This window comes from Penaeus vannamei, chromosome 40 (genome assembly GCF_042767895.1).
Source record: "Penaeus vannamei isolate JL-2024 chromosome 40, ASM4276789v1, whole genome shotgun sequence".
In the NCBI taxonomy this organism is placed as follows: Eukaryota; Metazoa; Arthropoda; class Malacostraca; order Decapoda; family Penaeidae; genus Penaeus; species Penaeus vannamei.
This window is the reverse complement of record NC_091588.1, coordinates 22,568,696-22,581,195: the sequence shown is the minus strand read 5'-3', so window position 1 is coordinate 22,581,195 and position 12,500 is coordinate 22,568,696. Positions and strand designations below refer to the sequence as shown.

Below are 12,500 nucleotides of genomic sequence, written 5' to 3'. Positions count from 1 at the left end.
CAACTCGTTCAGATTTCTGATCACGCTACAACAACAGGATTCATAAAAGCCACAAAGCCCCACCTGTATCTACACCCAAGCTAAAGTTTCTACTAGAGATATATCGACTATCATCAAATTCCTCTTACCTTAGCTGGCCAATACGGAAATCCTTTCTGTTTGGCATACACAAGCTGGTGTGGCGGTCTACAGGGCTTACAAAACCAGTATTTGTCAGACTTTTCGTTGGACATGCGGTAACAGTCTTTGCACTGCTCGAGCTCCACCAGGTCGTACTGACAGTCACGTAACATCTGCCGCGCCATGTCTGCCATACTGCTGTGGACTGGAGCGGGAGAAGGGAAAGTGTCAGTGGATTAACTGCTTTGTTGCATAGTTTGTTGGTGTGTTATATAAGGAATATTGAACAAAGTCAGTACTTTAACCCAATCACTGTATTTATATAACAAGCATAAATCTTCCTTGAAGAAAAGGAAAAAGATAAAGAGCTATTTAAAGAGTAGGAGAAATAAAAAATCTTCTAATATCTGTATCGCATCCTGAAAAGAGAAAGACAGAGGGAGGGAGTAAGAGAGGGAGTGAGAGTGAGAGAGGGAGAGAGAGAGAGAAAGAGAGAAAGAAAGAGAGAGAGAGAGAGAGATAAAGAGAGGAGAGAGAGGAGAGGAGAGAGAGGAGAGGAGAGAGAGAGAAAGTAAAGAACATAAAAATGAAATGTGCATTTACCTCCTTGATAGATAACTACATTATGTACAATGGTTAAAGCATCAATCTCAAAATCATAAATGGTCTTGTATCTGCAGTCGATGGTCTTCTGCTCCATGGTATTGAGGTCCATCTGGTGGTGGAGGAGCAACTGCGCTCTCCATGGCTCGGAGGCAGACACCCCACTCAGCTGATCTGAACGTGTGAGAGTGTGCTGGCTGGTGGCTGCACGGTCACTCAGGAACACACCAGGCTTCTGAGATGGGGCCGGGATCACCCTCTCCAGGATGTTTACTGGGAGCTGCGTCGGGAGAATCATCTTTAGATGAGGTGGAGATAATGCCGTGGTTACTAGGGTGGCCTATGCAAATGAGACAAGAGCACTAAACACCCCAATTCAAAAGCACTTCGATGCGTGGAATGTGTGAGCCGGATTAAAGATTCACATTTTTGCTCTGCTATAGGAATTTCTGTGAAGTTAGTTACGTGTCGTTGCACACATTGTACTTGAAGCCACACAGTGGTCTAATGCTCATGGTACTTAGTAATAATAATCGTAAGATGCCAGATACACATGATGCTATGTAATTCTAACAACTCTGTGCAGTGTGGAGCATGGCCTATATATTCTACATCACATTCATAGTGGTAGAACACACAGATAATGTTTCAATATCCAAGAATATCTACATAAATTTGACAATAAATATACTCAACTATGTATTCATCTATGAAAAGCACCCCACATGAAATGGCACTTTTACTTCACAGTTACTAGAACCACTTAACACATTTCCACTTAGGAGGAGGAGCAGGTGGACTCAAGTTTAATAGATGACACTGCACATGATGAGTGTGTGTATAAGGATGAAAGAGCCATATATAATAACATGTGAAGTATCTATGAGTTACAGTCAACTGTTTTAAGATAATCTCAATCTATTTTGTATATTTTCCATCTATCTATAGTCATCAGTGAATTGCTCCGTCACTTATGTACATATATATCCTGGCACTTTTATTATAAGGGCATTGTTTTACTTTTATTTCTTTTTGCTAATATCATTATAGCATATACGAAAAGGGTCAAGAAACTGCCTAAAGACAGAGTTTTGAATCAATATGTCCATCACACTAACAATTCCTTCAAAATGATTGAAACTGAGGCATTAGTGTTTCTATAATTCAGTATGCTCAAATCCTTAAGATAAACTTAAACCTATGTAATCACATATAAACATATCTTCACCTTAATAAAAATAATAACAAAAACAATAACAAGAATGATTTTTAAAAAGTCAGACGTTAAACCTCTGACAAAGAAGATTTAATGCAAGAAAGCAGAAAGCATTTGAACACATGGCAAATACTTACTCTTTCCTTGAGTCTTCCTACTGTAAAAGCTAAGAGCATGTTTAATTCTTCTCTGCTAATCCGACTCTTTACACTTCTCTGATATAAGCGTTTCTGAAAGAGGGAGTTATGTCAATAAAGGAGCATACATAATGGATACTGAAGGTGTCTCCATTTAACCCAATACTGCCGGGTAAAAAAGTTTGACAAGTGGACGTGATAATGGGATTGTTGGCGCACATCAGCAATTTCCCATTTGCGCCCAGTTCGTTTGGTACTTTGTGAGTGACATTTGGCATCTAAAAGCTTTTATTTTGCTATAATTTATAAAAATATTTGAAATTTTGAAGGTTTACCTTCATTATAGGTGTTATTGCCTAAAATCTTTACCATATAAATATAGCTGCTATTATTGGAGAAAAACAAACTCTGTCTGACGAGTATGTACATTCCACCCGGCGGCTAGTGGTCAATTGAGGGCTCTTTTGGTTAATGATATAGAGATTTAGTAAGTGTCCACTAAAAACAATGAAGAAAAATAAAGAAAAATAAGAAAATAAAGGAGGAGGCAGAAGAGAACACAGAATAAGATGAGAAGAGGAAAGAGAAGATTGAAAAGACAAAGATGATGAAGAAAAAAAAGAAAAAAAAGAAAAAGAAAAAAAAAAAGATGAGGAAATGAGAAGGAGTAGTAGAAATAGAAAAAAAAAACAGACAAAGAACAAGAAAGAAAGAAAGAAAGAAAGAAAGAAAGAAAGAAAGAAAGAAAGAAAAGAAAAAACAAAAAATCCTCAACTAACCTTACAGATGACACAGACAAATGGCTCGTTATTATATGGTTTATCCTCTACGTTGATGCAATCTTCATGGAAGACCCTGTAACACTTGGAGCAGCACACCACCATACCCCCCGAGTGGCACTCAAAGCAGTACCAATCATGGCGGTCTGGCTCTTCCTGCAGATGGGGAAGGGGGAGGGGGAGGGGAGGAGAGAGCAGAGAGAACAAGCAGTTACTTTCACTTGTCAATTAATCAATCCAGTTTATTAATCCATTTTATTATCATTCTTGTACTGTGAGATCTATGTACATGTATGCATTGCAAGTTCATGTCTTATATGATGTATTTTCTGACTATGGCTTTCATATGTATGAGATCATTAATAAATAATAATAAGAAAAATATCAATACTAATGCTACAATCAAAATATCAATAATAATAATCACAATCATAATAAAAGACATGCTGTTACCTAATTTGAATCAAACAACAACTCTGCTCCAACTACACATATATTTACCGGAGGCGTTGGCAACCGGAAGCCCTCCTGCTCGATGCCGACTTTCGAACCCTTTTGTCCCACTTTGCGTGTCACAGCAATGAGGTTATCGCTTGCACACTCCTCCAAGTGCTTCTCCACTTCATCTGCAATGTGATCAGTTGGGCTCAGTACATCAAGTGGTCAAATAAAATAGTTTGATTCATCTGGTTTTCAATAATCTCAATCCCTGTGATTGATACTTCTAATAATTAAAAAAAACATATCTAAGAATGTCTTAATCTGTCCACTGAAATCAAATTAGGTTTGGAAAAGACTAAAATCCATTTTTCAGTATCTGCTTGTAAAAATTTAGTTTATATATAAACATATTTCTTCATACAATATCCTCTAAGAGATCCCTCACTCTTCTTTCAATCTTTCCACTTCACTTAACAGACTTCTTTTAACACTTGTAACACTACATCATTCCCCACATGTATCATAAATAACCTTCGATGGGCAAGAGGCACTATCCAAATCTCCTACGACTCTTACCCAATCACTTACAACACACCTCCTTTTCAAGGAATTCAACTTTGCATTGTGTATAATAGCCCTTAACCTATAACAGCAGAAAAGCTTACCTGACTCCATGTTGTGCATGCGGCTCATGTATCTTCGGATTCTGTCGAATGAGGGCAGCTGCTTATGGTTGCGTATCGTGGTGATGGCATCCCAGAGGTGTTGGCACCTCAACGGGTCCGAGACACGCCGCAGGGTGGCTTTCATATTGTATTCTGTTGAAAGTCGATTGTGGGGGAGGGAGGGAGGACACGAAGGGGAGAGAGAAAAAAAAACATTAGTAATAAAGGCTCAGGAATATAAAAATGAGATTGTTGAAAATAACATTCTTCCTATCTAATATCAACAATATTTCTTTCAACAATACCAATAACAAAGTATATCATCCATAGGAATTTACGTTATAACATAGTATATCCACTATTGTAATTCAAACCGAAAGACACTGATAATACCGAAATACAGACCAAGCAGAAAAGCAGGAAAGGAATACGCCACAATCACAAGAAAGATTACAATATATAAAAGTTATTTAGATCCAAACTGATAAGAAGCAAAGCTACTAACAAGTCCTTCATTGTCTAAAAATAATTATATCTACAGAAAAAACATAGAAACAAAGACAAGAATAAAGATACGTAGGGAAGGATCACCAATAAATGGAAGATGTACTAAGAACTTAAAAAAAAAAAAAAAATTAAGAAAGAATAGGAAAGGAAAGAAAAGAAAAGAAAGAAAACAGGAAAATAAAGAACTAAAGAAAGGAAGGAAGGGAGGAAGAAAAGAAAAAAATAAAAAGAAATGAAAAAAGGAAGAAAAAAAAAGGAAGAAAGAAAGAGAGAGAAAAAAAAGAATAAAAGAGGAAAAGAAAGAAAAAAACAATAAAAAAGGAAAGAAACAATTAATGCAAGAAAGAAAGAAAAAAGCTTCCTTAGCACTCAATTAACAAGTAGTCAGTGACTAGGCCTATCACACCTCACTTTGTTACCCTTTTTATCTTTAATACAATTATCTTCATTCTTTACATTATCCTTCTACCATTACAATATTCACAAAATAATGAAAGTAATAATGAAAGAAGGAAAAAAATAAAAGAAAGAAAAATAAAAGAAAAAGAAAAAAGAAAAAAAGAAAAGAAAGAAAAAGAAAAGAAAAGAAAAGAAAACAAGAAGAAGAAGAAAAAGAAAGAAAAGAAGAGAAAGAAGAAGAACAAAAAAAAGACAAGGTTCCCCCATCAGTTTTAAAAAATTGGGTAAACAAGTGAGGTCAGGTAAGCCTAGTAACTGAACTCCTTGGAAACTATAAACCCACATAGCCATGCAGGCATAAAATATAATAGTAAATAAATAAAAAAGTCAACAAATAAATAAACACACAACTAAACTAAGCATAAACACACAAACTAACACATGTAGTCTTATATGAGTTAAATATAATAGTAAGGAAATTTATATATAAATAAATACATGCATAACTAAACTAAACATAAAAACTAGTTGTCTAACCACAGCATCATAATGGTCATTATTCAGTATGTAAAGCAGTGTTCAGTATGTAATGCGTATTTCTGGTACTTCTCTGGTTAGAATTGTCCTTCTGTTACGGCATATACGTATGGATCCCTGCGATAATATAGTACTAGTCTTAACATGCGCTGACTTATTGGGGAGGTGCACCAGGTGTGCGCGCCTCTGTTTGGCTGCCCAGAAAAATAAAACAAAAAATGCAAAATAGACAAAACAACCCAAACAAGGTCTACTGGGGGACGCTAAGAAGACTGATAACATTGTAGAATTAATCCGCTTATTTGAAAATACACTTTCAGTTAATTCACAGATCCAATAGCATATGCACCCCCCCTCAGTTCCCAAATTTCTGGATCCGCCAGTGTTTAATGACCACACGTTTGCAATTTAAAATAGACCTATCTTTCTTTATAATCAAGATAAATATATCATATGGAAGTCTACTGTGACATTCTTCTGATTTAAGTGACAAGAGTGATGCTACCACAGGTGTAAGAAAAAAACTTGAAATCTTATCATCTAGTTCAATCAGCTATTGGACAGATTGCCTCAGAACAGTGCTGGAAATCAAATCATTGTATTTTGACACACACACTGTCTGTGTGTCTGTCTCTCATTCCTTTTCTTAATATTCAGATTAACATTCTGTCCATCAAAGTTCTGAGGGATTGATTCAGATCTTATCTATCTCAATAACATTTGAAGGGAGTTGGCTCTGTTGGGGACTTCTAAAACGACTCTAAAACCAAACTAAAAAACTAAAATTTCTACTCATCAAGACGCTTGACGAAAAAAAAAATAGATGTATATACATATATTGTTAGCAATATACAAGATTCATAAGTAAATGCTTAAACTCTGCAAATTGCTTCATACTAAGCTCTCTCTACAAGTGGACCAATCCCAAGGCATCTGCCAGTCTTCCCCAGCTGACTGTAAGATATTTGTTCAATCTAAACCATTATTTGCCAAAAAAGAGAGAAAAAAAGAAAGAAAGACAGAATTAAAAATAAAATATTAAAACGCTAATGAATGAAAATCAACCAAAACCCTTCCCACTAATCTGGCACATGCCCCAAGCTGGTGGTGCTGTTATACATTGACTGACCGAGCTGCGGCCAGCCTACCTTCGTCCTCACTAAGTGGCCTGCTCGACCCCACCAGCCTGTCGAGCTTAAATGCATATTTGCCCTGCTCATCGTGGTCAAAACCAGAGAAGCTGAGCTCAGGGGGAGATACCAACAGCTCTTGGTAGACATCATCTTTCCTATAGTGTGGAACAACATCGGGCAGGGAGAGGGTTATGCGTGCGGCTTCGAGGGAGAGGTAGAACTGTAAATCCATGCAAGCAGTCAATAACAAGGAGGGTCAGGGCAGTGTGAGAGTGACAGCGTAAGGGCTTTTAGGGATGCAACGAGAAACAAAAACATTTTCCACGCTTGGTGAAGGTGTGCGAACCAAACCTTTTTTATTTTTATTTTTGGAATTCCTACTGGGAGTCAAGACATCGAGCATGCACAGGCATCACCTGTGAAAAGAAAGAAAGAGTGTTAATGTCTACAATTCTTTGGAAACATTAATCAAATATCTTGTCTTCTGAAAGATTTGAATCTCATTAATATATCTTTTAACAAATTTTTGCTTCATTATACAGAACCTAACCATACAATATATATCATGATTACAGATACTATAGCAAAACTTAAAGATTTAACATTATTATCATTACTTTTAACTATATGAAATAAGCAGATCTAATGTTCAAAACAGTAATAAAGCAATTCTAACCCCTAAAACAAATAAAATTCATAAATTCTTAATGATAATAATAACTTACAAAAAAATATTGATAAAAAAAATATATAAAAAATCATACCAATAATAATAACAACTATTACAATAATAAAAATGATAATATCAATATAAAAATTCTAACAGTAACAACAATGTTACAGTTCTTTAGTTCATTGAACAATTTACCAAAACGGAAAATACCCGTAAAGATCATTGGTTGGTCTGTTAAAATTGTGCGAAGCCTGACCCATCGAATATTCCTTATATGGACATGCATATCTATGTCTAGCTATACATATCTACCAGATAGATAGATAGATAAATGTATATCTATCAGACAAATAGGTAGATACGCATTAATTCTGTGTATAAGCTTGTCAATATATAAGAATATTCATCAAGCCGGAGGGACACACACACATACACATACACATACATACAAACATACATATATATATATATATATATATATATATATATATATATATATATATATATATATATATATATATATATATATATAATAATAATAATAATAATAATAATAATAATAATAATAATAATAATAATAATAATAATAATAATAATAATAATAATAATAATAATAATAATAATAACAATAACAACAATAACCACGATAATAACAATAACAATAATAATAATATTAATAATAATAATAACAACAACATTAATAATAAATAGCAATACTACTACTACTACTAATAGTAGTAGTAATAATAATAATGATAATAATAATAATATTAATAATAATAATAATAATAATAATAATAATAATAAAATAACAATAATAATGACAATAATAACAAAAATAATAATGATAAAAAAAGAAAGAATAATGACGATGATGATAACAAAAATAATGATAATACTATTACAAATAAAAACAATAGCAGCAATAATAATAACAATAATTACAATAATACTAATACTACTAATAAGAGTAACAATGATAACAATGACAATAAATGTTACAGTATTAATAAAAATGGAAATAACAATAACAGTAATAATAATAATAATAGTAATGATAATATAATAATAATAATAATAATAATAATAATAATAATAATAATAATAATAACAACAACAACAACAACAACAATGATGATAAAAATAAAAAATGAAGATGATAATGATGACAACGATAATGATGATGATGATGTTAATAATACCCACAGCAACAATAATAATAATAACCCTAACAATTAAAACAACTATAGTTATAATAATAATCATAATAATAAAGAGAGAGAGAGAGAGATAGAGAGAGAGAGAGAGAGAGAGAGAGAGAGAGAGAGAGAGAGAGAGAGAGAGAGAGAGAGAGAGAGAGAGAGAGAGAGAGAGAGAGAAAGAGAAAGAGAAAGAGAAAGAGAAAGAGAAAGAGAAAGAGAAAGAGAAAAAGAAAAAGAAAGAGAGAGAGAACGAGAAAAAGAAAGAGAGAGAGAAAGAGAAACAGAAACAGAGACAGAGAAAAAGAAAGAGAAAGAGAAAAAGAAACAGAAAAAGAAAGAGAAAGAGAAAGAGAAAGAGAAAGAGAAAGAGAAAGAAAGAAAGCCAACAACAATTACAACTACTACAAAATCGCTATAACACTTTCATAAACCCTGAATCAATTGACACAAAAACGTCCATACTGGAAAAAAAAATGGGGGAGGAAGACACAGTTAGCACGGTATTGTATTGATTCACCCCTATGGGAAATGCAAGTATATGTGGATCGTAGTGAGTCACAATGAGGGTCCTTTTTTTGACAGGGAGCAGGTGCTGCTGGTAAGGGTGGGAGGGGGAAGATGGGGGTAGGGGGCTAGCAGGGGGTAGTAGGGGTGGGAGGAGGAAGACGGGTGTAGGTGATAGTAGGGGTGGGAGGGGAAGGCAGTAGAGGCATAAGGGTAGAGAGTTTGGGGGGGTAGTGGGGTAGGCAGAAGGGAGCAATGGGTAGGGGGAGGATAGGAGTGTAGCAGGAGAAGAAGGGGGAAGGGGGGGGGGGCAGTATGGCAGGGGGGGATATGGGTTGGGGTTAGGAATATGGGGAAAATGAGAGAGGGAGCGGGGAGACAGGGGAGGGAAGGGAGAGGGAAGCTTGTGAGAGAGACGGAAGGAAGTGTTTGGGTTTTTGCATCAGATGACACACACACACACCAGTTATAGCTAGGTGCTGGTGCCTTGTGGTGTTCCTTCTTCTCCAGCTACTGTGTTTTCTATCTGTGCAATGGATATTTGGCTACAGTGGGAAGTGACTGTGAACACTAACACCAACTTCAAAAGCTGATACAGTCTATTCTACCGAGAGAAAATAATTTGCTAAACTGAAACTCCAAGCACTCTGTAATGTCTACATCACATTTTATCGCATCACTTTACATAGTTGTTGGTGGATCTGGGTTCCTCCTGAGTACAATTGCAATGATTCTTCTTGCAACTCATTCCCGGCAGCCACTGATGTCTCTCACTGTCTATGGGCTCACTGATACAGTAGCAGGAGTACTAACAGGCATTGGGGTGTTCTGTGATGGCTGCCTTCAATTTATCCAGTTGATTTACAGTAACTCGTGCCATAGATATTATGTGATATACATTTTGCTTGTTTTTCCTCTGGTTGCAGTAAATTTCTCCGCTCTAGGCATGGCCATAGAGAGGTTTCAAGTCGTGAGAAATTCTGTGTCACAGTCGAGTAAGTTCCACCGATTTTTTCCTTTCACCTGGACAATGACAACCTGTCTCAGTGCTTTCACATTCATGATAGTACTCTGGGGTAACACCCATGTAGACTCTATCCACACTATTAAAGATTTTTCTTTTTACTGGGAAAAAAGTCAGGAAATTCGTCACACACGGCACCTTCTGGATAATTTGTGGGCATATAACAGTCAATACGATTCCTCTGCTGACCAACAAGAAGAGATTATCGTTAATTTGGTGCGTAGTATTGTTCAGAATTTCTCTTCACCTACCCAAGATAACCAGCTTAACTACAGCTTTAATGATCTTAATCTCTCTCCCACCAATAAGCTACAGGATGTTTATAGTGAAAATAATACAGGTCATTCACCAATACTTGAACACACAGTAAATGTTTCCCCTGGATATCATAACATTCTGTCAAAATTTCCAGTGCGGAGATTCAACATAACTGCTTCACCCTTGAATTACAACAAGGTAATTCTTACAAAAGTTACTGACACTCCTTCCTCTCCAGACATCCCTTCAAGATCTGATATGACCATAGTGACTGGGTGTAATACAACACAAAATGAAACAACAGGTGCATCCCAGCCTGGTCCTAACCTGGCAAAGACATTCCTGCCTTCATTAGCTGACATTATTCAGCTTCTGACTGGTCCTCAAAACATTGTACAATCCCTTCAGGATATTACGGATCAGGGAATAACTAATGGGAACCTTAACCAGGATCATGTAACAGAGCAAAACCATGAGGCTTCAACTACTCCTGCCATCACAACGCAATCATTCACCGAGACACAGAAGACTCACGGACCCGTAGCTGAGACTGTCAATCCTTCAGTCTCACTCTCTGAACTACCATCAATTACCACAATTAATGCTGAGGCTGCGACAACCACTAGTTTACATGACAAGGTTGATTCATCTTATGTTGTAACAACCCTTGATGGCGTCCTTGTAAACAATACCAAGGTGGAATCTGTGACTCAAGTATACAATGATACATTAATAACATCCCCTGAAGTGACTACCTTTCACATAGATCATGAAGTTACAGAAGTTGAAATAGAGGCAAATGTAGCATCCACAGATGATACTACATCTGATGAACAAGTTTCTGAAGAGATTGAAGTAAAAATCTTTACCACAGAAACAACTGTAGAGGAGGCGGCTCCAACACCTCCACTATGCCCTACCAATGCCTTCACAGAAAAGCCCACATCTGATACTTCCATCACAACCACAACATCCACCCCTCTTAACGAACACATGACCACCAAGCTTAAGACAGCCTCACAAATACCTGATGCTCAAAATGTCGCCAACAACACAGCATTTGACGTGCTGTCCAGTCAGATCCCTTCTACACAAGAGAACATTTCTAATGAATCTCTGACAGCAACTGGGCCTACATTATATATCATATGTTACACCAAGGTTAGAAATGTTCTTTGTATCAAAAGTGTATGGTAAAAGAAAATCTAAGCATTATGTACATAACATGTACAATTAAATACATAGCATATAATTTATGCACTAAATTTTTCTGCACAAACAGAATTTAAAAACAAAATTTTCCCTTTCCAGGTGAGCTTTCTTCAAAGCTACACAACCATCATCTTCACTGGGGTATTTGCATTGCCACTTCTAGCCACAACAGGACTAAATTTGTACATGGCATGGTCACTCTCCCATTATAGACACTCCAGACTTACTGAGACCACAAACAACAATTGGTTAAAACTGCACAAGGCTGTCCTTCAGGTGAGATGAAGAAAAACAAGTTTGAAATATTTTGTCTTTTGAGAGAAATGAATATAATCCTTTTAACCCCTTCGAGCTATTGGTTTAAAAAGCGTGTGCTGCTTGTATATGGATCTCTCTTTTTCTTCCCCCTTCACACACATACAAACACAAACACACACACGTACATATATGCACGCACGCACAAGAGAGAGAGAGAAAGCGAGAGACAGAGATGCAAAGATTGTCAAATATGAAATCATTCAAAGATTTTTGGCGTAAAATGTTTGAGAAATGAATGAGAGGGAGAGGAAGTGTATGAGGGTAGAGAATGAACCAAGGAGGGGGAAGTGTACCCCCTGTACAGTCTCCCATCCCTGGTGGTGGGGTATGGGGTGAGGCAAAGTAATAGGGGAATACTGAAGACGGGGGAAGGGCCACAGAGGGGGAAATTGTGACGTAGAATCGGTCAATGATAGTTCCTCATTCTGGGTATGAGGTGGGTATAAAAGCTGATGTACATGATTGATGGAAACAGGGATGGTGGGTGGAACTACAGAATCTCCAGGGCAGTATATGGAGTCTAAAAATAGATCCAGTACAGAATATGGGATCATTCAGGAACAACTAAAATCAAATGAAATTATAACATCAATGTTGGTGTCACCATATGATCCACTGGCACTTCATGATGATGGTGTCAGTGTCATCGTATAAAACAGATTAAATTCTAAATACTGAATAAGAGTTGTTCAGAAGCTTAATAATGTGTGCAGAAAATTTCATATTAAACTTGGGTATAACACAGATTTCACTATGAGGGTTTTATATAAAT

The 12,500-nt window shown here is 36.2% G+C and overlaps 2 protein-coding genes across 7 annotated transcripts in view; one reads left to right on the top strand and one right to left on the bottom strand.

Annotated features, from left to right (window-relative positions):
- Window positions 1-12,500, bottom strand: part of LOC113808229 (zinc finger MYND domain-containing protein 11) — a 24,588-nt gene that overhangs the window by 9,545 nt on the left and 2,543 nt on the right. For 3 of the 6 annotated variants that reach the window (XM_070117312.1, XM_027359575.2, XM_070117313.1), the window contains exons 2-8: window positions 6,889-6,953; window positions 3,962-4,114; window positions 3,357-3,481; window positions 2,856-3,011; window positions 2,077-2,169; window positions 724-1,021; window positions 129-325 (exon numbers count right to left, since the gene is read on the bottom strand). In XM_070117312.1, coding sequence (XP_069973413.1) covers window positions 129-325; window positions 724-1,021; window positions 2,077-2,169; window positions 2,856-3,011; window positions 3,357-3,481; window positions 3,962-4,114; window positions 6,889-6,940 — 1,074 coding nt within the window. In that variant the 5' untranslated portion in view covers window positions 6,941-6,953. Of the gene's footprint in view, window positions 1-128; window positions 326-723; window positions 1,022-2,076; window positions 2,170-2,855; window positions 3,012-3,356; window positions 3,482-3,961; window positions 4,115-6,552; window positions 6,758-6,888; window positions 6,954-12,500 lie in introns of all 6 variants that reach the window. The other 3 variants (XM_070117315.1, XM_070117316.1, XM_070117314.1) reach the window with 2 other exon arrangements.
- LOC113808227 (uncharacterized) overlaps window positions 9,569-12,500 on the top strand; it is a 4,650-nt gene continuing 1,718 nt past the window's right edge. Inside the window, exons 1-2 of the mRNA XM_027359574.2 lie at window positions 9,569-11,359; window positions 11,510-11,686. Of these exons, the coding sequence (XP_027215375.2) occupies window positions 9,569-11,359; window positions 11,510-11,686 (1,968 nt within the window). The remainder of the gene's footprint in view (window positions 11,360-11,509; window positions 11,687-12,500) is intronic.